We start from the raw sequence: 23,134 nt of genomic DNA, 5'->3' as shown, positions 1-23,134 counted from the left end.
TTTTGTGCAGGAGAAAACATTGCCTTGCTGAGAGGGCACTTCCTTCTGGACTTCCTCCCTCCCCACGGCCCGCCCCCAGATGTATGAAGTGCAAACCAGGACCCTGCAGCCTGACGCGGGAAGAAACTGGCAGCTGCTTCCTGTATAGTGAATGGACACATTCCTGCTCTAAGGCCAGAATCTTCAGTAATGAGACTTTCCTCCTGGAAATGAAAGCCCACATCTCGGAATGATAAGGTCCCAGGAACATATAGCATTGAGGAAACCACTGCGGTTCACAGCACGTGCTCCTGTTCCCAGGCAGGATTCTATAAAGGGCTTCTGGCTGAAGGGCCTCTGGGAAGAAGGGGCCAGAGATGTTTTGGGTTCCCCGTTTTATCTTTTTCATGAACCCTAAAGTGCACCTAATCACGTGAAGAAATGCACCCAATTGCAACATTAGTTCGAGATTTCTGATAAACATCTGTAATAGGAAATGGAATCATTGTTTCTGGTGACTTCTGAAAAGATCCAGGAACCATCCATTCAGTCTGGGTGAGGTCTGGTGTGCCTGAGACTGGGCTGCAGGCCAGATGACCCTGTAAGATTCGTTCCAGGCTCAGAAGGCTATGAAGTCCAGGGTGTGGACCGGGGGACTGTTTAAACAGAGTGCACAGAACTATGTCCCTCCCACGTTCTAAAGACCTCCAGGCCCAGTCTTGCTCCTCCACCTCACACAGTTACTCCTCTCCTTCATCCCCCTGGCACCTGCCTCTTTCTCTACCTACAAGCCTCTGCCCAGGTGGTTGGGGGTGGGGCTGACACGTCATTAGCTCTCCGTGGATCTGAGCAACGATGGTGAGCATCAGAGTCAAAACAGCAGCAGCCTTTCTGGGGACATTGCTCAGAACCCGGCCCCCAGGGCCCGCTGGCTGAGCCTTCCCATGCTTCCCCCCACAGGGCAGCCCATCCAGTATGCTCGCTCCACCTGCGAGGCCGGCGTGGCTACGCTGCACATCCAGGACGCGCTGCCGGAGGACGACGGCACCTACACCTGTCTGGCTGAGAACCCTCTGGGGCAGGTGTCCTGCAGCGCCCAGGTCACTGTCCATGGTAGGAGCTTCTACAAACACATCTGCTTCGGAAAAGGGGCACTGCACCCCAGAGCAGGCAGGTGACAGGGGTCTGTCGTGGGAGATGGACATGCAAAGGCGAGTCCCCACCACCATACCCCACCAGGGCTGAGGAAAGGTGCGGGGACTGAGGCAAAGACTCCTTTGGCTCAAGCAGCTCTAGACTGGGGAGGAAGAAGATGGCACACTGAGAGATGACCTCAGGGAGTGACCCTAGCCCACTAAGACTTAGGGCTCCCACAAATGACCCCTCACTGGCTGGGGAGCACTGGGTACCAGAGTGCCAGCACCGAGGCTTCTAAAGGGTCTGCCCCTGCTCCCCCCACCTGAGGCCTGTTTTCACACATCACCAGCCCGGTGTCCAGTGATCCGATTATCACAGACATCCCCTTGATCCCTGCCAAGTGCTTTGTCCCAGCAAGTCGCAGGGCAGCCAGGCTGAGGACAGAGCTGCCTGGGCTATGGCACCCGTGGTGGTGACAGCACCCAGGGAAGTGCTTCTGGGGTCCAGGGTGTTCAGGTAAGCCAGACTGCCCAGCCCACCTCTGGCCTGGGCCGCAGCACCTGGGTGTGGCGGGCCTGGGTGGTCTGTGCTCTGCTTGCGCTGCGGGCCGGCAGGAGGACCTCGCCCTCCTTGCCCATCCCCCCAGGGTCCCGGCCTCCCAGGGAGAATGCCCCTGTGACATGAGTGGCCACCTTCTGGAAGGCCACAGGAGAAGGTGTCACTGAAAAGGGCAAGGGAAAACTCATGTGCGCGTCACCGTGTCAGATACTTCCACCTCGCCGGCATTTTCTCATCTGGACCTCAACAGCCCTGGGGGTGGGCGGTGCTCTTCCTACTTCACACAGCGGGGTCTGCAGGTCCCGAGAAGCTAATGTGACTTGCCTAAGAACACCGAGTTAGTAAGTCAAGCTGGCCTCCAAACCCAGCTTCTCATGACTCCAAACCCGTGACCATTTCTGTGCCTGCCCTTTACGGAGTGTGTCCTCTGACCCCAAGTGGGAGGCTGGCCATGGGGACTAGGTCGAGTCAGCCCCCTAGGGATAAGGGAATCGGCACCGACTGACAACGTGGCCGACGCTGGCTGCCTGAGGCTCCCTGCCAACAGGGGACATGCTCCCTGGACTGGCCAGCTTCTCCTGGGTGCCTCTGCATGGGGTCATCTCTGGTGACTTGGTCTCCCTTCTGGAAGCCCTTGTCACTCTGGTAGGAGTGTGACTCTGGCTGCTGGGCGTCTGCCAGCCAGCATTCTGGTTTACACGTTTATCCCGTTTCCTCATGGGTCTCATTTCATGGCTCATTGAGGGGCCTGGGGAAATTGTGGTAATGGGACTTAAGAGGAAACAAGACCAGGTCCGAGCCTTGTCTCCTTGGTCCAGGGGGGCTGCTTGCTCCTTCCCACCAGGGAGCTCTCCCTGGAGGTTTGCATAACCTACCCCGAAGTCTAGTGACAGCCGAGAGCCAGAACAGCGTTCAGTGAGTGCGTCATCTGAGCTGCTCCCTCACTGGTTTCAGCCAGGGGCCCCGCTAATCCAGTGCCTGTCCCGCCTGCCAGAGTTGAGATCCGATTAGAGAGCCCCAGCTGAGCTAATAGTGCAGCTATCGGTGGGGGCCCCGGATGATGGCACGAGAAGCCTTGCAGCCGTCCTTCTTGCCTCCAGGTCTGTGGGAGGAGGGGGCCCTGTGTGGAGGCCAGTCCAAGCATGTTTTAAAGCAAAAACACCGAGGCCCCGGCAAGAACTCCGCCGGGCCCTTCGGACTTGCTCTGAGAGCGGCCCTGCATGAGTGAGCACCCCTCCCAGTGTGGGGATTTACCGACCTGTGAAGGCCAGAGGCTCAGACACCATAAATGGTGAAGGAGGCCGAGAGATGCACACGTGCGCCCGGGCTGGCGGCCCTGGGGCTGTCTGCACGAGGATGGGGGCCGGGCCTGGCAACGCGACACCCTGGCTCCAAGCCCCAAGGCACTCGGGGACCTCGAGTCCACATCCCGGACCATCCTCCCTCCACAAACTGGAGTTTTCCGTGCTTTCTTGGCTGCCCCTTTGGCTCCAAGTCCTTCAAGGGCCACTCAGGAGATGGGAGGTGACTGCAATGGAGGCATTTGTTCTCTGCTGCACCTGCCGCTCTTATGCCCTCCCCCTTCGCTGCCCAGGCCTAGTCTCTCTGTCACCCTCAGCATGGCACCCAGCCACTGTTGGAGCGTGGATACGGAGCCCGCTGCCTGGGCGTGACTCCCTGCTCTGCGACTCACCAGCCCCGCAGCCTGGGCTGCTAGTCTGTCCTCCAGGCCTCACCCTTCCCTTCCGTGAAGTGGGGGCACGGACAGTCATCCCCGTACTGTGAGAGTTAAATGAATGAATGAATACGCACAATGTCCCCAGAACATAGGAAATGCTCAGTAAGTGTGTGTTGTTAGGACAATTGTCCAATGGGGCCCTAACCTTTAAACAAAATAAAAGTTTAAAATGTAAGTCTAAGAAGCTATCTTACCAAACAATCAACTTTGTCACAGTGGGTAGCCGTCTGTCTGTTTTGGGTAAAGGGAAGAGGATCCGAGAAGGGAGGCTGGACGCTAAAGCCGTGGTTTCAGGCACCTTATCCTAGGAGATCAGGCCACCAGAGGGCGCCCTCCAGCAAAGCGTCGTTCCGGGGCGGAGCCGTTTCGGAGGGCTACTCTTAGGGAGGCAAGCTCAGTGGGAGAGGTCAGCATACACTTTGCTGAGGACCAGATGTGGGGACTCTTTCTCACGTCTTTCGCCTTTTGCCAAGGTTTTGCAATCGTCCAGAGTGGCCCAGGACTCTGGCATGCTTTCTGCAGCCACTTTTCCTTGCTTTCTCTGCCTCTTCTCCTCGGTACCCCTCCCTACAAAAATCCAGCTAACTCCCTCTCACAAATGCCACTTCCTCTGGGAGGCCTTCTCTGATTACCCCAGAATGGGTTCTCCTACCAGCTGTGCCTTCCTTATCATTGTGCTTATGTACCAACAAGTCTTTACTGAGCATCTGCTTTGTGCCAGGCCTGTTCTGGGATAATTGCAGTGAACAGGACAGACAAGCTCTCCCTTCATGGCATTGATATCGTGATGGGAAGATAGGTAGTACTCAACACCTGCTTTAATCAAACACTGAAAAGAACTATTGAGAACATAGAATAGCCCTGGCTGGTGTGGTTGAGTGGACTGAGCGCCGGCCTGTGAACCGAAGGGTCGTTGGTTTGATTCCCAGTCAAGGCACATGCCTGGGTTGCAGGCCAGGTCCCCAATATGTGGCATGTGAGAGGCAACCACGCATTGATGTTTCTCTCCCTCACTTTCTCCCTCCTCTCCCCTCTATAGAATAAATAAATAAACAAATAAATAAATATCTTTTTTTTTAAAGAACATGAGAGTAGAGAGGGGTGGAAGGAATGCTGTTTCAGTTGGGTGATGAAGCAAGTCTCTATAAGGAGGTGACTTTGGAGCAGAGACTTCAGCGAAGTGGAGAAGGGGCACAGCAGGAGCACAGCCCTGAGTCGTGAGCAGGGTCAGCCTGCTCAGAGAACAGCGAGACAGCCAGTATGGCTGGAGCAAAGTGAGCGGGTGGTCAAGTAGCAGAGGATGCGTTCAGAGATGGAGGCAGGGGCACGGCATTCAGGGCATTTAGGGATAAGAAAAAAGCATTTCGTTCTGTCCGATTTTACTCTAGTTGTCTTCCCCGCCAGACTGCAAGCTGCCTGCAGGCAGGGACCGTGTCCTATGCACTGTTGCATGTGGAACAGGGCCTGCCATGGGAGCTTGTGTTCGCTGAATGAATGGAAGAGCAGACTGAGGTCAGTGAGTTTCCCCAGCAGTGCAAGCGGGGGCACTCTGTCCACCTCCTCCCTTGCCTGGTGGCTCAGCCAGTGCTCACTAATCCACAGGTGATCCACAAACCAGCTCTTAAATCAATTACCAAATATTCCTTCTTTCCCCACTCAAGGAAAAAAATCCCCAGTACTTAACCAAGCGGTGAAAGCCTTCCCCCCTGACCCAGGATGGAGCCTAAAGGATTAATTTTCCTGTAGCGTCCAGGAAAATTTGAATGAGAATAAAGTTTTCCGTGTATTTGGACTGGGTCCTTGGTGGGGGCTTCCTTAGGCTAGAACATTTTATCTCCTCCTGGAGTGTCTTTGTTGAGGCTAAAATTCTTAAGTGACTAGATTTACTAACCTACTAATTGCACTCATTTTGACATAGTTCTTTAGTCTAATGATGTGTTTATTTAACTGAAGGTCTGTTGGGCTTTGTAAAGGCGCCTAAGGATATAAAATATGGGTAAGTTGAAAAAATAATCTCTAAAAAAATGAAACTTCATAACCATATTTATTAGAGCGTTTGGTTTGATGAAGAGCTCCCAGTGAAAACCAAGGGCACCGTGAAGTCAGCTGTTCCCCATGAGGGCGGCAGTCGAGGCCCCGCCTTTTAGACCAGTGACGGCCACACCGTGAGGCAGCTTTGCGCTCAGACAGCCTCCACAACCGGAGGACACTGGCTGCCACCTCCTCTCTCCTAAATTGTGCCCGGGGACGTGGTGCACTGTGTGATCTGTCCAGTGGGTGGAAGGCAAGCGCCTTGCCCACCATGAGTTTAAAAACACTGAAAACATTAAAAATACTTATTTTAGCTAAAGAGAAATTTATTGAAGGAGAAGGATAAATATTGGTTTTTAACTTGTGTTTTTTTTAAGAACCTTAAAAAATGTATCAAAAAATCCTTAAAATTCTAAGAAGGCAAGCAACTAAATGTTAAATTATTTTAAAACCAATGGTTTAGTTCTGTACAGGTTGAACACTGCAGATTTTGGGCAGTGGGTCCTTCCTGTCGCAGGACTTCCAAGTATATATTTGTACATCTGAGTCCAAATCATAGAACTTGAGCCTCATTTTGCTAACTAGAGATTTATAACTGTCTGCTTATACTGTAGGTCATATCTACCAATTACTTGCTTGGAGACTTTGGTCAAGAATGCCATCCAGAATTACAGCTTTGTGTTTCCAATGGCACAGTGCGATCCGTGCTGTGAGAGTGTCGTAAAGAGTGTGGTTTCCAGGCGCTCGTGGGCAGGGAACGTCGGGCGGTTTGGATGCCTTACCTTCACCTTTGGAGGCTGATGATACTTCTCAGGCAAAAGAAGGCCGTGGTCGCAGTGATCCCAGCTTCCCGTCTTGCAACCGTATCATTACTGACCAGAGATCTTTTTTTAGGATGTCATACATCATTGTTTTCTTTCATTCTCTTCCTTGCACACTTCTCTTCCCACTTGCTTCTTAGGTTCTGGAGAAGTCAGTGGGAGAAGGAAAGCCAAGAGAGAGCAAGGCTATGGGGGAAGGAACTCTTTGTGCGCCACAGATGTAGCCATTCTGCTGCTTCTCCAAGTAGGTGTATTTGGTTAGGACTTCCGTTGGAAGAAGTGTCAGGTACCTCCCGGGGGATGTGCACCTTGCATAGATGCCCTGCGGTTGAGAAGAGGCCAGCCTCCACTTCGGGGGGCGTGGTGCCAACCTTCCTTCGATGAGCCCCCTGGAGCTTAGGCCAGTCCTGGAATTTAGGGAAAGGAGGAAGCTGGTCCTCAGTCCTCAGCCCAAGCTGGATTCTGAGCACCAGATAAAGGAAGAAGGGAGGACTATGCTTCCAGAAGTTCTTTCGGTCGGTGCTGTACCGAATTTTCATAGTATAATAGTGTTTGGAGTAAATCAGATTTGCTGTTGACATGGTGTTTTGCATACTCATGACTGAGAGTACTCAGGTTCAATGCTTAAGGAAAATCCTTAGGAGATCTGAGGAAAAGGCCATCATTTTCCCTTCCCGTGACTTTCCGAGAGGCCCATGTGTCCTCCTGCCTAAGAAGTATCAGGAAAGGGGATGGTATTAGGAAGTGGGAGGGGGCCATTCCACCTCCATTTGCACTTGATGATCACCTATGAATCTAGGATGCTCGTAAGTGGCTGACGGACTGGGGCTGGGACTTAGCAAACGGCTCTGACAGCAGCAGGTGGAGGTCGTCTGCGTGCGGGCGCCTGGGGAGCTCCCTAGATGATCAAAACAGTGTTTTGTACCAACACGCTGTCTGCTTTAAGTTTCTGTCATCTGTTTAAACACTTTCAGTGTAACATTCCATGATTTCTTTTCTTTTAATCCTAAACAAGTTTTGAATGAGCTGAGAAACTGTAGTAAGCCATTTTTAAGGAAGACTCAACTGTTTACACGGCAACATGTGCTTTTGCTCAGACCCATAAGTGTGGGGCTTCGGGGAGCAGCAAGCTGGCCAGTTGACAGGAGGAGGAAACAGTTCTAAGGAGAAACCCGGGTGGTTTTGTTGCTAAAGCCATAGAAAGGAAAGGAGAGACTCCGAGGGGAAGGACAGGAGAAGTGTTGCAGTGCAGAGGCACACGCCGAGGTCACAGCCAGGCTCGGCGACACAGGCTGCAGGGCAGGGGCTTCTTAACTTCAAGCCCAAGGGAAGTTAAAGGCCTGGCTCATGTCTCCAGGTTTGAGGAACAAGTTACGCAGGTTACTGTGCAAGAGTTGATGAGAAAGGTAAATTGTACCTGTTGTGTGCGTATTTAACTCTTTCCTCAACAAGAGCTTTTCAAAATAAAATAGGGAGCTAATACCAATGCATGTGGAGTCCTTTTAACTGACACCACTATTACGTAATTAGTGTTTTTAATGAGGGACATTGTTTAGACAGAAAAATCTAATCAATTAAATAGCTGGTTTGTTTTAATTCCCATGACAATTCTACTTTCCACTGGTGACTTAACGCCACTGTACCCAGGAAGAAAAAAACTGATGCTCAGGGTGAAGCAGCTGCCCAGCAGCCCAGCTCAGACGCAGCCACGCGAGGCCTCCAACTGCTCCAGCCCCTGGGCTTTTCGCTTTGCTGCACTGGGACCCCGAAAAGCCATGTGTCTGCCACTTTTGCTTCACCGGAGAAAGAATTTAAAGTTTCAGTTCATGTCTAGGAACTGTCTTCAAAAACCGTTTCCAATGAGTCAAAACAGTATAAATGGCCACGAGGGAAGTCAGAGGGTCGGTGGAATGGAAAGTCATGTCTCCCTCTCCCCCCGTCCCCCCTCCATCTTCCTCTCACATTCCTTCTCTTCTCCCCTTTCCTGTCTCTCCTCCCTGTATCCTCCCCTTCTCCTGCCATTTCCCTTTCTTGTCGACAGCTTTAGTCTGTGTGGCATCATTTGCTTGTCAGTCAGTAAACTGCATGTAAGCATTCTTAGTCTTAGTTCTCATCTTCCCCATTGGAGGACAGGCCTGGTCCTTCTGCTTTCTCTCAGAGTGGAACAGTGCACCACCAGCTAGCCGCCAGTTAGTGGTGGAGGGAGTCAGTGAGGGGATGGAGTCGTTGACCAAGCACCAGAGCAGTAGATCCGTTCATGTTTAATCTTTAATCCTAGGCCAGTAAATCGGGGAGGCTCAGCCTTTCCTGGAATCCAGAGAGAAGGCCAGCTCTGGCCTTGGTCTCAGCAGAGCAGCAGGAGACACAGCTGTGGGAAAAACCTGGGGTATATGTAGTCTGGCCGTCACTGGAGCCGGGCAGCAAGTCTGTCACTGGGTCCCAGGGACCCCTCGCTGGCTATTTTGAGTGCTACAGCCAATGCCTGCCTACCACCCCCTGCCACCAAAACAAATAAGCGCAGGTTCCCTGAGGCTTGTTGCCAGTGGGGGCCTCAGAGCCTGGCCTTCCTACCCCTGCCTCAAACCAGGACAGTGGCGGGTGCAGCTAAAGCACAACCCTGGAAGGGCACGTCTCCAGGGCAACCAGAAACTCTGGGCATGAGCACAATGACAGAAAGCTCGTGTGGAATCTGGGTGGCCGGCCTCTGTTCTCAGGACAGTGGAGGGAGAGAGCCCAGACCACGACCCTGTTGACCACGTCAGCCCTGGGGTGTTAGGACGAGTCAGCTTCCTTGTCTGAGCCTCAGTGGCCTCCACTGCGAAATGAGGGCGCCGGCTCCCCTGCTTCCGAGGAAGGTAAGGATAACATTCAACGGAGTCGTGAACATCCTGTAGAATCATGAAGCGCTGAGCGTGGTGAGGAATTGTTATCATGTTCTTTTAGTTACAACTGTCAGCACCCTCTGAGCCCTCCTCCTGAACAATTGGGAAAGCTCTGGTGTGGGGACTTCTCTCATCGTACTTCTTGTCAGTTTGAGTTTGCCCCACCATAAAGGTCAGTGTGATTATGAAAGGCACAAAGCATTTACTTTTATACTTATTACCTGTCAGACAGTATTCTAGCTGTTTTACATGTGTTATTTCTTTTAATCATCTAAAAACCCAGCAGGATTTATCATGCACAATACTGATGATATATACAGAATATTTATCAATATGGTATTATCAGTCACAATTGGTGATAACTATTATCAGCAATTTAGAGGAGAAAACATGAAGGTTGGGGGTGGGGAGTTTGCTTCAGCTCACATGGCTAGAGCTATGAGTTCAGATCAACAGTGTCCATCCGCCTTATTTTATCTATGTCCACACAAGACTGTGTTCACAGGGGAGCCAGAGTCATCTGTTTGGCTTTGGCACTAAATGAAATGCACACGTGTTGCCCTTTTTACCTGGCATGTCCCTGCTCTGCTCTAGCATTTGTCCCATGTCAAGGGCCTAGGAAGTGGGTCAGTGGGTAATACATTTGTCTTAGTTGGGAGCTGGCCTTGGACACCATGGAGAAGAAGGCTGGCTCCCTGAGCAGAGACCGTCTGCAGAACATCTTGGCCTCACTGCCGGAAGGCCTGGGCATGAGCCTTAGGGCCGCCGGTGGGCACTGTGAGCTCTCAGTCAGCGAAATCGGGGTCGGGGTTCTGCTGGGGTTTCGGGATTCTGTCAGGCCTGCTTTCCTCAGGCCGCGTAAAGGAAGCTGCTTGCCCGGACACCGTCCTCACCGGCTCCTTAATCCCCGTGCAGAGTGCATCTGCAGGGAGGGTTGGGTGTCTTTCTCACCCCCTGAAGAGGCTGAAGTGGTCGAATGTTGGGGATGACTCAGCCATTTGTCAGCCTAGATGCGCAGTCGCTCTAGGCTGACCCCATGTGGGGACCCCATGTGGCCCCAAACTGCAGGTCTCAGAACTGCAGGTTCCTTCTGCACATTTACCCCCAGTTATGTCCATCTTCCCTCTGTTCTTGTTGTGGGGCTTCAGGGAAGAAAGAGCAGGGTCAGGGGGCACGGGTGTCACTGGTACCAAATGCCTGCCCCCGAGTTTGTTCCCCAAAGTCCATCCTCATCTCTGTCCTGGAGGGAGCGCAATGAAAGCTCGTTGTCAATTTACTTTGGAGTTATCTCACAGTACTTTCAAGCCATGCACTTGTATTCCTAAACAGTATTTGCCTCAGATCACATAACTAGGAGTCAGTAATCTTTGGGTGGCGAGGGCCCAGTGTCTGTGCATTCTGCTGCTGCTGATAAACCCACCATGAACTTGAGTCTGAGCGCGTAGGTGTGAGTCGGCTCCCAGCTAGCCCTGCGCAGGTGTTGCCGCCGAGGGTGAGCAGCTGTACAGAGCATTTTCGCACATTATCTCTGAAACTGTGAAGTCTTGTAATGACACCATTATTACCGTCATATGTAGACGAGGAAACCGAGCTTCAGAAAGAGGCGGCGATTGGCCCGAGGCCAGGACCCGGCCTCAGACCCTAGATCTCCAGTACCAGGGCGGTGCCAGGGGGGTGGATGGGGGAAGGAGCAGGGCCCAGGCCGCCTCTCAGCAGAGGGAGGCACAGATGTGCTCCCAGTCCCCCTGGCGCCACAGAGCCCCAGGTTGGGACACTGAGCTGTGGGAAGACCCTGAAAAGGGTGGGGCCGAAGTAGAGCCACACCAGCTTGAAGGAGAGGAAGCTGGAAAAATGTTTTTAATCCTCAGCGGGTCGTGTGTTTATTGATTTTAGAGAGAAAGAAAGGGAAAGAGCGGGGGAGAGAGAGGGAGAGACATCGATTGGTTGCCTCCTATATGTATCCCCACTGGGGATCGACCCACAACCTAGGTATGTGCCCTGACTGGTGATGAACTCACAGACTTTTGGTGCATGGGGACGACACTCCAACCAACCGAGCTACCCAGCCAGGGCAGAAGCTGGAGTTTTAGGGGTTCCTGCAGGACCTAGGAATAAGAGCATATCTGCGCAGAGCCCTATGTAGCTGGGGACCCTGGCAAAGATAGCAGAGAGGCGAGAACAGGGAGGACTCTGGACAGGCAAAAACATTTTGTCCTCAAGCCTTCTCAGTCTGTGCATGACAGGAAATTCCTCAACTCTCCCGGGGCGCCCTGCTTTCCTGGCCACTGCAGCCCGGTCAGAGAAACACCATCTCTGCATTTCCAATCCCGGGCCCCCGGCCCACTGCCGGGCCTTTGCCAAGGCCGCCTGGTTGCCCCTCTGTCCGAGGCAGCAATGCTGCAGGCTGGGGCAAGGGAGCAAGGGAGGGGGGGGCCTGAGAGCCCATCCTTTGGTCACGGATCGTGGGGTTACCCTGTCTCTACTCCCCTTGGCCTTCAGGTCCATGCCCTTCACACCACACCAGACGTGAGGGAATTGTCCCCGGGGCTCCCAGGCCTTCCTGGGCTCCCCCATCCTCATTCCCCGAGGCTGTGCCGGGAGAGGCCTGCAGTGAGCTGTGTTTCGTTTTCAGTGCAGAGAGATGGAAATTCAGTGGCAGACATTTTCTCGGGTATGTAAAGCACCCTGGAAATGAATCCCCGCAACTACATGCTCCCTGAGGAAGACCTATCTGTGGCCCTGTGCAAACAAGAACCCAAAATACCAGAGTCTGTTCCCCCCTAAGCTTAGAGTTTCAGTTAGAGATATCATAGCCCTCTCTGCCCCTACATCTGTCCCTGCCAAAAGGCAAAAATCACAACAACAAAAACTCACAAAAGGATTATTGAAGGTTAAAGCCACCTGCCTCACAGGACAAAGGGTAAGACCACAGACTGGGCAACGTGAGCTCATCCTGCACCAGGGCTGTTTGTGTGGGAAATAGTCTCTGGCTCAGCCCTTTGCTGCCTCTTCCCCTTCTGCTCATGTGAGGCCAGTCAGAGCCCAGCTTGGGAGGATTCCAAGAATAATGGAAGACCTATTTTTTAAAGGATATTTTATTGATTATGCTGTTACAGCTTTCCCAATTTTCCCCCCTTTATCCTCCTTCACCCTGCACCCTCCCCCACACCCTCCAGCATCCCCGCCTCCTGTTACATGTCCATGGGTCGTACATGCAAGTTCCTCAGCTTCTCCGTTTCCCATACTATTCTTAACATCCCTCTGTCTGTTTTGAACCTGCCAGTTATGCTTCTTACCCCCTGTACCTTTCCCCATTCTCTCCTCTCCCCCTCCCCACGGATAATCCTCCGTGTGGGCTTCATTCTGTTCTGTTCTGTAATTGATGTTTGCTTAGTTTGCTTTTGTTTTTTCTTTTAGTTTTAGGTTTAGTCATTGATAGTTCTGAGTTTGTTGTCATTTTACTGCTCAGTTTTGATCTTCTTTTTCTTTTTTTTAAAAAGATTTTTATTTATTTACTTTTGAGAGGGGAAGGGGGGGAGAAAGAGCAGGAGAGAAACATCAATGTGTGGTTGCCTCTCGAGCTCCCCCTACTGGGGACCTGGCCTGCAACCCAGATGTGTGCCCTGACTGGGAATCAAGCCTTTGGTTCCCAGGCTGGTGCTCAGTCCGCTGAGCCACACCAGCCAGAGCCGATCTTCTTCTTTTTCTTAGGTAAGTTCCTTTAACATTTCATATAATGAGGGCTTGGTGATGATGAACTCCTTGAATTTGGTCTTATCTGAGAAGCACTTTATCTGTCCTTCCATTCTAAATGAAAGCTTTGCTGGTTAGAGCAATCTTGGATGTAGGTCCTTGGATTTCATGACTTGGAATACTTCTTTCCAGCCCCTTCTTGCCTGTAAGGTCTCTTTTGAGAAATCAGCTGATAATTTGATGGGAACTCCTTTGTAGGTAACTGTCTCCTTTTCTCTTGCTGCTTTTAAGATTCTCTCCTTCTTTTTAATCTTGGGCAACTTAATTATGATGTGCCTTGGTGTGTTCCTCCTTGGGTCCAGTTTCTATGGGACTCTCTGGGCTTCCTGGGCTTCCCAGAAGTCTATTTCCTTCACCAGATTGGGAAAATTTTCCTTCTTTGTCTTTTCAAATAAGTTTTCAATTCCTTGCTCTTCCTCTTCTCCTTCTAGCACCCCTATGATTTGGGAGTTGGGGTGCTTAAAGTTGTCCCAGAGGTTCCTAAACCTCTCCTCATTTTTTGAATTCTTGTTTCTTCATTCTGTTCTGGTTGGATGTTTATTTCTTCCTTCTGCTCCAAATCATTGATTTGAGTCCCTGGGAAAACCTATTTGTTAATCCATCTCCCCAGAAAACTGAGTGGGGAGTGAGTGGGCCAGCCCTGAACCCAAACAGCTGTTCCAGTTCACATCTTTGAAGAGCTGGTGCACTCCCCACTCACCCCACTTTCTCAGAGAGAGATCCCTCCCACCCCTGGCTTTCACCGAGGCGATATCGATATATAACAAACTGCGTATGTTCGTGGTATTTAGTTTGAAACCTTCATCACAATTTTCAGAAATAAACAACTCCATCACCCTCAAGTGCTGCCTCGCGCCCCTGTACAGCCTAAACCCACCAGCCACCGCCCCAGGCTTTGTGTCGCTGTGTTCCACGTTTCCTGGAACTGTGTACAGATGGGATGGCCCAGTATGTGCTCATTCTTCGTCTGGCTCCCTTTATTCAATGCAGTTTTCGTGAGATTTGTCCCTGTTGTAGGGCTCACGTCTGCCATTCACCCATTCCTTTTTGCCGAGTGGCGCTCCGTTGTATGGCTGTATCACAGTCTATCTATCCATCCACTTATTGGCAGGTTACTTTTAGTTTTGGGCAATTAAGATTGAAGCTGCTGTGAATGTTTGTGGACGTGTCTTCGTATAGATATATGCTCTCACTTCACTTGTATAAATACCCAAGAGTAGAATTACTGGATCACATGGTAAATATATGTTTAACTTTTTAAGAAACTGCCAAACTGCTTTCAAAAGGGACTGGGCCACCTTATACTCCCACCAGCAGCGTAGGAGAGTTCCAGTTGCTCCGTATCCTCACCAGCACCAGGCTTTTCAACGTGAGCCATTCTGGTGCATGCTGTGTCTTTGGCTTGCTTGGGGGGGGGGGTGGCTTAAAATCTCATGACATGGCAATGGAGCATTAGGAAGTCTAAGAAAACAGCGAGGAAGCTCTTCAGTTATTTTATAGAGAGGTATCAAGATACACTGCTGAGTGAAAAAGCAAGGTGGCAACAGTTGTGTGTACTGTGCTACCATTATTTTAAAGAAGAAAATAAGCCTGGCTGGTGTAGCTCAGTGGATTGAGCGCGGGCCTGCGAACCAGATATTTGCGGTTCGATTCCCAGTCAGGGCACATGCCTAGGTTGCAGGCTGGTTCCCTGTAGGCCAGTTCCCAGCAGGGGATGCATGAAAGGCAACCATACATTGATATTTCTCTCCATCTCTCCTTCCCTTCCCCTCTAAAAGATAAATAAAATAAAAAATCTTTATTAAAAAAAAAGAAGAAGAAAATAAAAGAACATGCCTATTTGCTTGTGTGCGTTCAATACGTAGATCACCTCTGGCAAGAGGAACAAGAAATTAAAAATCATTTGCCTCTGGGAAGAGATAGATACTTGATGGCTGGAGGGTGGGTGGAAGGGAGACATTACACATACTTTTTGGTGCCCTTTGAATTTGGGCCATACTTTTTTTAAAAGTATATACATTTAAGAAACAAAACCTCATAAGATGCCAAGTATTGGCTCCCCACCCCACTGCCTTGAAGCTCTCCTGAGGAACCAGAGCCCGCACCGGGCGTGGCCCTGATAGGCCTCCGGCTCCCCCACTGCCAGGAGCACTGTCGCGCCAGGCAGAGAAACGGGCACCCCCGCGGCCCAGTCCGCAGGGCCTCCCCGAGGTCCTCACCTATTCGTGCTCGGTTTCTGCTGGGAACCTGAACCTGATGGTCCTGTGCCCACGGTCACTTAGTCTGTTTGGCAGATGGGTGGGGAGTGGACAGATGTTCATCCACGTTCTGTCCTCTGCACACAGAGAAGAAGAGCGACAAGGAGCGCGACTTCCTCCTGCCCCCAGCCGCCAGCAAGCCCGTCGCACCCCGTTTCCTGCAGGGCCTCTCGGACCTCAGAGTCATGGACGGCAGCCAGGTCACCATGACAGTGCAGGTGTCAGGTGTGTCTCTGCCTCTTGCTCTTTAGCGTGTATGTGAACGTGGGCGTGGGCGCGGCTGCGACGCCGGGGTTGCTCCTTGCACGGTCCCGCTCCGACCACCTATCCACAGGTCCCGGCGTGGGACCGCCGGTCAGTGGGCCCCGAAGGAGTGGAGCCTCGTGGTCCCTCTCTCCGCTTCCTCTGGGCAGGATTTCCTGGATGCGAGGTTGAGTGGTCGGGTGGGGCGAGGGGGTCGAGGGATTACTGTGAGAACAGGGTGCAGCCCATGTAGCTGGGTGATTCCGAACCTCAGTGCTAAGCCAGATGGCATGAGAGCTTGCCAACTCTTGGAAGATAGTCTCAGTTGCTCTGTTCAGATTTTAAGGTAAGGAAAAGGAGCAGAGATTCTTCCCAAAGAGGGGCCGGGTGAGGAGCAGCCCAGCGTGAGAGGTCACAGTCCTTGCCGGTGGCCAGTAAGGGAGGCCCAAGGGTCAGGTTCCCTGTTCACTGTATAAATGATTGCTGGCCAATGACCTGTCTCTCTGATGCCTACTGGGTTGTTATTTATATTTTTATTATAACACACACGATTGCCAGAAAAGTGGGAAGTATTTTTATAAAAGGATTTTATTTGCATGTGTGTTATCCTTTTTTTTAAATTACAGTTTACACTCAATATAGTTGTGTCTTAGTTTCGGGCGTATGGCACGGTGGTCAGACAGTCATACTCTGCGAAGCGGCCCCCTGATGTTTTCAGTACCCACCTGGCACGGAGTTGTCACAATACTGTTGACTGTTCCCCGGGCTGCACTTCGCATCCCCAGGACTGCTCTGTAGCCACCAACTGTACTTCCCAGGCCCTTCGCCTTTCTCACACGGACCCCGGCTCCTCCTCCGTAGGCAGCCGGCAGCCTGCTCCCTGCGTCTCTGAGTCCGTTTCTATTTTGTTCGTTTATCTTGTTGTTCAGGTTCCACATACAAGTGAAATCACGTGGTATCTGTCTTTCTCTGTCTGACTTATCTCACTGAGCCCTCCTCAGTTCTGTTTCTCCTGAGCTGCACAAGCAGTAAAGACGGGCTGTGAGGGAACCCATCCCCCTTCCCCCACAAGCTGCAGGCAGCCCCCCACAGCCCAGGCGGAGGGTCGAGCCCCCGCCGGTGCCTGCGCTCCCTGAGTTCACAGGAATCACAGGAACCAGAGGCGCAGTGTGCCTGGCCTCCCGGACATGTGCTGGCTCACCTGGTGGGGACAGATGTGGCCTCCTGCCTCCTTGGGCCTCGCCAGAGCCTGGCACCAGGAGCCTCCCTCGGCGGCCGACCCGAGGCCTCGCTGCCTTTGAATGAGACGCAGCAGCTCAGCTCCCACCACAGAGGAAGCCCTCGCGGATGGCCATTGTTTTATACTTCAGTGAAATGCTGGAAACTGCACTGGAAAGTAGAACAGTAAAATCTGAAGATGATATCCTTCATGAGCCGTGTGCAGAAATCCTGTACGGGCCAGCACCCATGTTCACCCTGAGACAACATTTGAAATGCCGTGGAGCGTCCCTTCTGGTAAAGAATGATCAGGGAGTCACCACGAAGTCGTACTGAACTGCCCAGACGCTCACGCACGGTGTGAGTCAGCACCGGGCAGGAAACACGTCACTTCAAGCCCCAAGATCCAGTAACCACTTGGTATCGTCACGCAGTTTAAATTCCAGTTTTAAAAACCATTCTTCCTGGGCTTTCTTTTTCATCTATGAAACCATATTCTCTTTACTTGTAGATTCTTCCTAGTTTCCCAATCTGTTGTTGAATAATTATAATGAGCACGCATCTGAGCACTTTCTCTGCGCTGGACGCTTTCTAACCTGCTGCTCTAGTGGGCTGCTGAGGAGGCTCTGTGAGCTCCCTTCACCTCCCAAAACACCTGTGAGGTAGAAGACGTAGTCTCTTTCCGGTAGGGGAGCCGAAGCATGAAGAGTGTGGTGCGGTGTCACAGCACCACGTGGGGGGCTGCCGCACGCCCCAGGGAAGTGCCCGGCTGACCAGTCCCCTGACCTTCCTCCCCACTCAGGGAACCCGCCCCCTGAGGTCATCTGGCTCCACAATGGGAACGAGATCCAGGAGTCGGAGGACTTCCACTTTGAACGCAGAGGCGCCCGGCACAGCCTCTGTATCCAGGAGGTGTTCCCGGAGGACACGGGCACCTACACCTGTGAGGCCTGGAACAGCGCCGGGGAGGTGCGCACCCAGGCCGTGCTCACGGTGCAAGGTGAGGCTGGCCAGCGGGGGGGCGGGGGAGGAGGTGCTGCCATGGTCGCTCCAAAAGCAATCTGGAGGTGAGGAAACCACGTGAGCCTGCTCTGTTCCCACTATGGGCCCCCTGCTGTCTTGGTCCCAGCCCAGCCCCAGGGAGCAGCTCCTCTCTGCACACCTCAGGCTCTGGCTGAGTAGGCTGCTCTGCCCTGCCCATAAAGTCCCTGTGCTCTGTGGGTCACTGGTGACAGCTGCATAGAGTGCTAGGAGAGAAGTCTCATAATACATGTAACAACCCGACGGTGATGGCTGTTGACGTGAGTTATAGGCTTATTAGGGTCCTTGCCTTTACAGAGCCTCAGCCTGAAGGGGAGAAGAGCACACACAAAGCAAGTGACAGCTCTCAGTCACCACATCTAATGTAGACCCTTGGTGCCCCTGTCTACTCCAGGCTACCTCCCTGTGCTTTGGACACACGATACGTGTTACCGTTATCCTCTGAGAATGTAACCAAGACAGATTTGCTATTAAGAAGAGTGTTATATCTGTATATCCAATAAAAGCAATTTCTGGGCAAACTGTCATTTAATTAAATGCTGTCTTCCAACCTTTGCCACCATGGAGTGTTGAGTGGACGCTCTGCTGAAAGGCCTCCCTCTCTAACCAAACGTTTTGCCAACTTTCAGAGCCTCAGGATGGCACCCAGCCCTGGTTCATCAGCAAGCCTCGATCGGTGACAGCCTCCCTGGGCCAGAGCGTCCTCATCTCCTGTGCCATAGCTGGTGACCCCTTCCCCACCGTGCACTGGCTCCGAGACGGCAAAGCCCTCTCCAAAGACACTGGCCACTTCGAGGTGCTGCAGAATGAGGACGTGTTCACCCTGGTCCTGAAGAACGTGCAGCCCTGGCACGCTGGCCAGTATGAAATCCTGCTTCAGTGAGTCCCCATGCCCCACCCCCAAGTTCCTACCTCCTGTCAAAGTTCCAGCCTGGCACTGGAAGCCAGAGGAAGCACAAAATAATGTGGGGCTGGGCTTCAAGGTAAAGCGAGTGCAGACCAGGTGCTGCTGACAAGCTTCAAGCTTCTGTTTCTTCCACTGCAGTACGACAGATGTTCATGGAGAACCCTGCCTTCTGTGCTCAGTTCCCCAGAGTCCTCTGTCTCGTTACATTCCGACTTTTGTTCTCCCATTATTTGGTGTATGGTGACCATGAAGGAGGGAAGAATGGATTAAAATGGGAAAAGCAGCAGCTAGAGGGAATGTATTAGTTTTCTCTTGCTGCATAACAAATTAGCCCAAAACTTAGTATCTTAAAACAATAATGACCCCCTATGTCCTACGGTCTGGAAATTTGAGAAAGCTTAGCTAGGGGCTTTTTGGCTCAGGGTTTCACAGGAGGTTGTGCAGAAGATGCCAGGAAGGACCGCTGTCGCTGGCAGCTTCACGGAGGCTAGAGAATTCACTTCCAAGACGGCTCACTCCCTTCCAAGGGGCGCTCACTTCCAAGGGCCCTTGGCAGGCGGCCTCAGCTCCTTGCCAGGTGGACCTCTCCATGTGGCTGCGTGAGTGTCTTCATGACACTGCAGCTGGTTGCCCCAGTGCTGGTGACCCAAGAGGGAGAACAAGCTGGAATCTGCGATGTCTTTTATGACCCACCCTCAGAAATCACACACACCATGACTCCTGCCACATTTTATGTTGGTTAGAAGTGAGTCACTAAGTACAGTCCATACTCAAGAGGGGAATTAAGTTCCACCTTTGGAGAGAGGAGAATCTCTCTCCAAAATGTCTATGAAAAAATTCATAGACACTTTTAAACCACTACAGGGAGGTTAACTATCCCCATTCCCTTTTTCCTCCCTTTTAAGGTCTTTTCAGGTTACCGGGAAGGTAAGCTCCATGAAGGTACCCTGCCATGTTCCCAGTGCCTAGGACATTTCTGGCCCATGCTCAGAATGTGATCCAGTAAATGTTCTACTTTTAAAATGCTCTAAGCCACCGTGGCTGGTGTGGCTCAGTGGACCGAGTGCCAGCCTGCAGAGGAAGTGCTTCTGGTTCATCTCCCAGTCGGGGCACACTCTTGGGCCAGGCCCCCAACTGGGGGACCTCCGAGAGGCAACCGATCAGTGTATCTCTTGGGCACTGATGTTTCTCTCTCTCTCTTACTCCCTCTCTAAAAATAAATAAATAAAATATTAAAATGCTCTAGCTGCTAAAATTCCATGCCACCCCTGGACAATGGAGACAGAATGCCAGCCCCCAGGGTTGGGTAAGCATTAAAGAAGAGCACTTGTCTGCACTTGACCCTGCAGGTAGGAGATAGTGCCACATCCCGAGGATGATGCCACACCCCTGGCTGGGGTGCTCAGCCACTAGGTAAGGGGCCTCGCTCTCCTGGATAAATCATTCCCCTCCACCAAGCTCATCGTGTTTAAGGCTCTGAGCTACAGACAGGCTCTCTAGCCACATGCCAAAGCTACCGCTATGAAAGGGCATTGCTCCTACAATAATCACAAAATCTAGTTCCTGCCCCATCTGCTTGGGTCCTTTTTGGGCATGTGCTCTGTGCTTGTATCAGTTGGCTTTTGCTGCATAACAACCACCCCAGTACTTACTGGCTTTGAAAAATAGCCATTATTATTTCTTAGGAGTTTCTGGATCTGCTAACAAGTTCTGCTGAGCTGGGCAGGTCTCAACAAGTCTTAGCTGAGCTAATGTCACGTCTGCGGTCAGCTGGTAAGATGTGTGTAGGCTGGCCAGTCATCCTGCCATCAGCAGCAGTATGCTCGGAATGCAGCAATGGTCTTTGCCTTGTGTCTGAACAGTTGTTCTCAGAAAAGCAAATCTGCATCCCTAATAGGAAGAAGATATACTCTTCCAGTCTCCTAGGCCAGTACACATCATGGAAATGCCATATGTGGGAATAGAGCTCGTCTGCATGGGGGAGTAGTGCTTTGGGACAGTACTCGTGTTAATCAAACCGGAAACCCTAAAAGAGATGGGCTTCGTGGGGCATTTTGAGGAAGACAAGCCGAGGCTTAGAAACCAAGTAAAGGCTTGACTGTGGAAGGGGCCCGTTGGACAGGCTGAGCGAGAAAGGGCAGGGAAGAGCGAAGCACGGACTGTGGGACGTCGGCCAGGCCGGCACCAAGGGGTCGCACTGGGAGGTCGGCAGGCAGACTGTCTGGGCCCAGCTGGGGACAGTCATAAAACTTCGACCTTCCCACTTGGAAGGGACTTCAGAAGTTATCTAGCTGCCTCCCCATTTAGTAATGGGGGAAACTGAGCTCTCAGAATCGGGGACTTGCTCATGGCCGCCCAAAGGCCAGTAGCAGAGCCCAGATTAGAATCCTAATCTATGTCTTTAAATCGGGTGCTCTCTCATTCCTTACTTCTCCCAAGTGCACGGGGAACTCAGGGAACCTGGGAAATGGCACTGGAGTCTCCACCCCCACAGGCCTTGCCCCCTTTCCCTCCCCAAAGTCCAGACTTTTCATTCCTTTGGGAGGCTGGTGGCCTGGCCTTGGCTTTGTCCCCGGCTGAGCAGGAGCAAGTCAGTGGAAAGTTCTCCTGCGGAATGTGTGTGCCAGGCCTGCCAGCAGCCTCGCTCCCCTCTTGCTTTTCTCATCCTGACAGAAATCAGACCTAGACCCAGGACAGAATGCCTTTCAAGGAGGAAGACTGGGTGGCAGAGAGGATGCCGGGGCGGGAGGGCTGGGTTGGGGGTACAAACAGTGGGTGGTTTCTGCCTCCCCTTCCCTCCCCTAGCTCTTGTCTCCTGAACTAAAAGGGGGAATGTCAAAAAGTTAGCTCCAAATTCCAGCTGAAATATTTGAAAATTTTTTGCTTCCCAGGATATTAAATCTTTAAAGTAATTTCGCATATAAAATCACTCCAGTGGTGGGTGATTTAGGGCAGGACAGGCTCCAAGGCTTTGTACCCAAGGAATGGCTTCTTATTCAGGCGTGGGAGGCGGGGGCAAAATGGGCTCTGTTCATAAAAGTTGTAGCTTACATGGCGACAGCCCCATATCCTCTGTGGTGACATCTGGGCTGGACGTGGGGTGGGGGCCTCATCCTCAGCCCCTGCACATGCTTATAACTGAGTACATGCAGATACCAAACATGGTCCCCAAACCTGTTCCAGCTGGTTAGATTAACATGGGGCCCAGGCAAAAGGCCTCTCTGACCTTTTCGGGCTTTGAATAAAACATGATTTGCCTTAAAGGCCTTGCAGAAAGTTAAGTATATGGTTGCAGAAATAGTGACCCCCTAGACCACCCCTAGGGATGACTCACTTAGTGGGCCAGCTACGGAATCCAGGCTCTACTGTCCATCTGCCCCTCAGCCTGCCCAGGTGGCTCAGGGGAAGGCCTGGGAGTGGGGTGAGTGCCGGCCACCTGTGCTGTCCTCCTTGAGGGCAGGTAACGGAAAACAACTGACGCCTTTGCCCATGTCCACCCATGAGGAGATAGAGCGTACTCCAACTCAGGAGTCAGGGCGCCCCACCATTTAAAGCTTCTGAGCAGTTTGGCTGGGCTAAAGCAAGGCCATCTGGTCAGTGTCTGCGCCTGATTTTTGCATCTGGGCTGCGTTCTACTTATGACAGGAGGAAACTCAGTCAAGAAGATGTTGAAAAGGGCTCCCAGGAAATGATGGCCCTTGGGCATCCTGTCCTCCTGCTTCACTCTAACCCCAGGTCACCACACCCTGTGCCTGAAAGAAAAGTAGGGAAAGAATGGCCTCGTTCTGCCCAGCAGCCTTGCAGAAGTAGGGTGTCCGGCTGCTGGGCTTCCCCAGAGGTGACCTCTCATGGTTATTCTACAAGTTCCATAGCCTTCTGTGTTGAGTGTTGAGGGTGCTGTGAGGACCTCAGCCTGCCCAGGATCTGGCACCATGGAGGCACCTAAGTGATATTTGCTTACAGGGCCATTATTTTCTTCCTATTTGCCGAGCAAAGGAGCACCTTCAGCCATCGGACTCTCCAGGCATGAGGCTCCCAGAACCTTGAATCTGGGCCCCTGAGAGCCTGAGCTTTGAGGAAGGTGGCCGGAGGGGGACCCAACAGGTCAGAGGACGGGTGAGGGCAGCAAGGGCAACCTTTCCTAACTTCAAGTGGGTCCTGGTCCTGGGGAGTGAGCAGCAGTCCCCAGGAGCCATGAGAATCATCTGCCGTGCCCTGGGCTGCCAGTGTCTGCCCAGAGCCAGCCCTGCACGGGGAAGGAGGCCAGGCAGTGAGGCAGGTACGCACACCCATCAGTGACTCCAGGGACACGGGCTCAGATGTCTGCCCGTGTGGGGGACGGGTGCCTGGGCACATGTTCCCAAACACAGACCTCAGGTGCCGGTGCCCACCAGGTTGACCCACATACATGTGAATCCATGCATGTGGTTGATCTGTTCGTACCACATAGACACACACAAACGCACACATATCCCAGAAAAGATTTGTACTAATGATCCCTGTAGGGCTGGGTGGGAAGCTCATAGGTTTGGGATTTAGGTAGACCCATGCCTGGGGGTGTCGGCAAA

The 23,134-nt window shown here is 52.1% G+C and overlaps 1 protein-coding gene across 4 annotated transcripts in view; it reads left to right on the top strand.

Moving 5' to 3' along the window:
- MYLK (myosin light chain kinase) overlaps positions 1-23,134 on the top strand; it is a 184,361-nt gene that overhangs the window by 75,771 nt on the left and 85,456 nt on the right. For 3 of the 4 annotated variants that reach the window (XM_037132246.2, XM_037132229.2, XM_053663093.1), the window contains 4 exons: positions 940-1,092; positions 15,245-15,382; positions 17,421-17,618; positions 18,289-18,538. In XM_037132246.2, the coding sequence (XP_036988141.2) occupies positions 940-1,092; positions 15,245-15,382; positions 17,421-17,618; positions 18,289-18,538 (739 nt within the window). The remainder of the gene's footprint in view (positions 1-939; positions 1,093-15,244; positions 15,383-17,420; positions 17,619-18,288; positions 18,539-23,134) is intronic. The other variant, XM_053663092.1, reaches the window with a different exon arrangement.

This window comes from Artibeus jamaicensis, unplaced genomic scaffold (assembly GCF_021234435.1).
Source record: "Artibeus jamaicensis isolate MK-2021 breed Jamaican fruit bat unplaced genomic scaffold, CSHL_Jam_final contig_3126, whole genome shotgun sequence".
Taxonomy (NCBI): domain Eukaryota; kingdom Metazoa; phylum Chordata; class Mammalia; order Chiroptera; family Phyllostomidae; genus Artibeus; species Artibeus jamaicensis.
The sequence above is the reverse complement of the archived record's forward strand: the minus strand, read 5'-3'. Positions and strand labels throughout refer to the sequence as shown.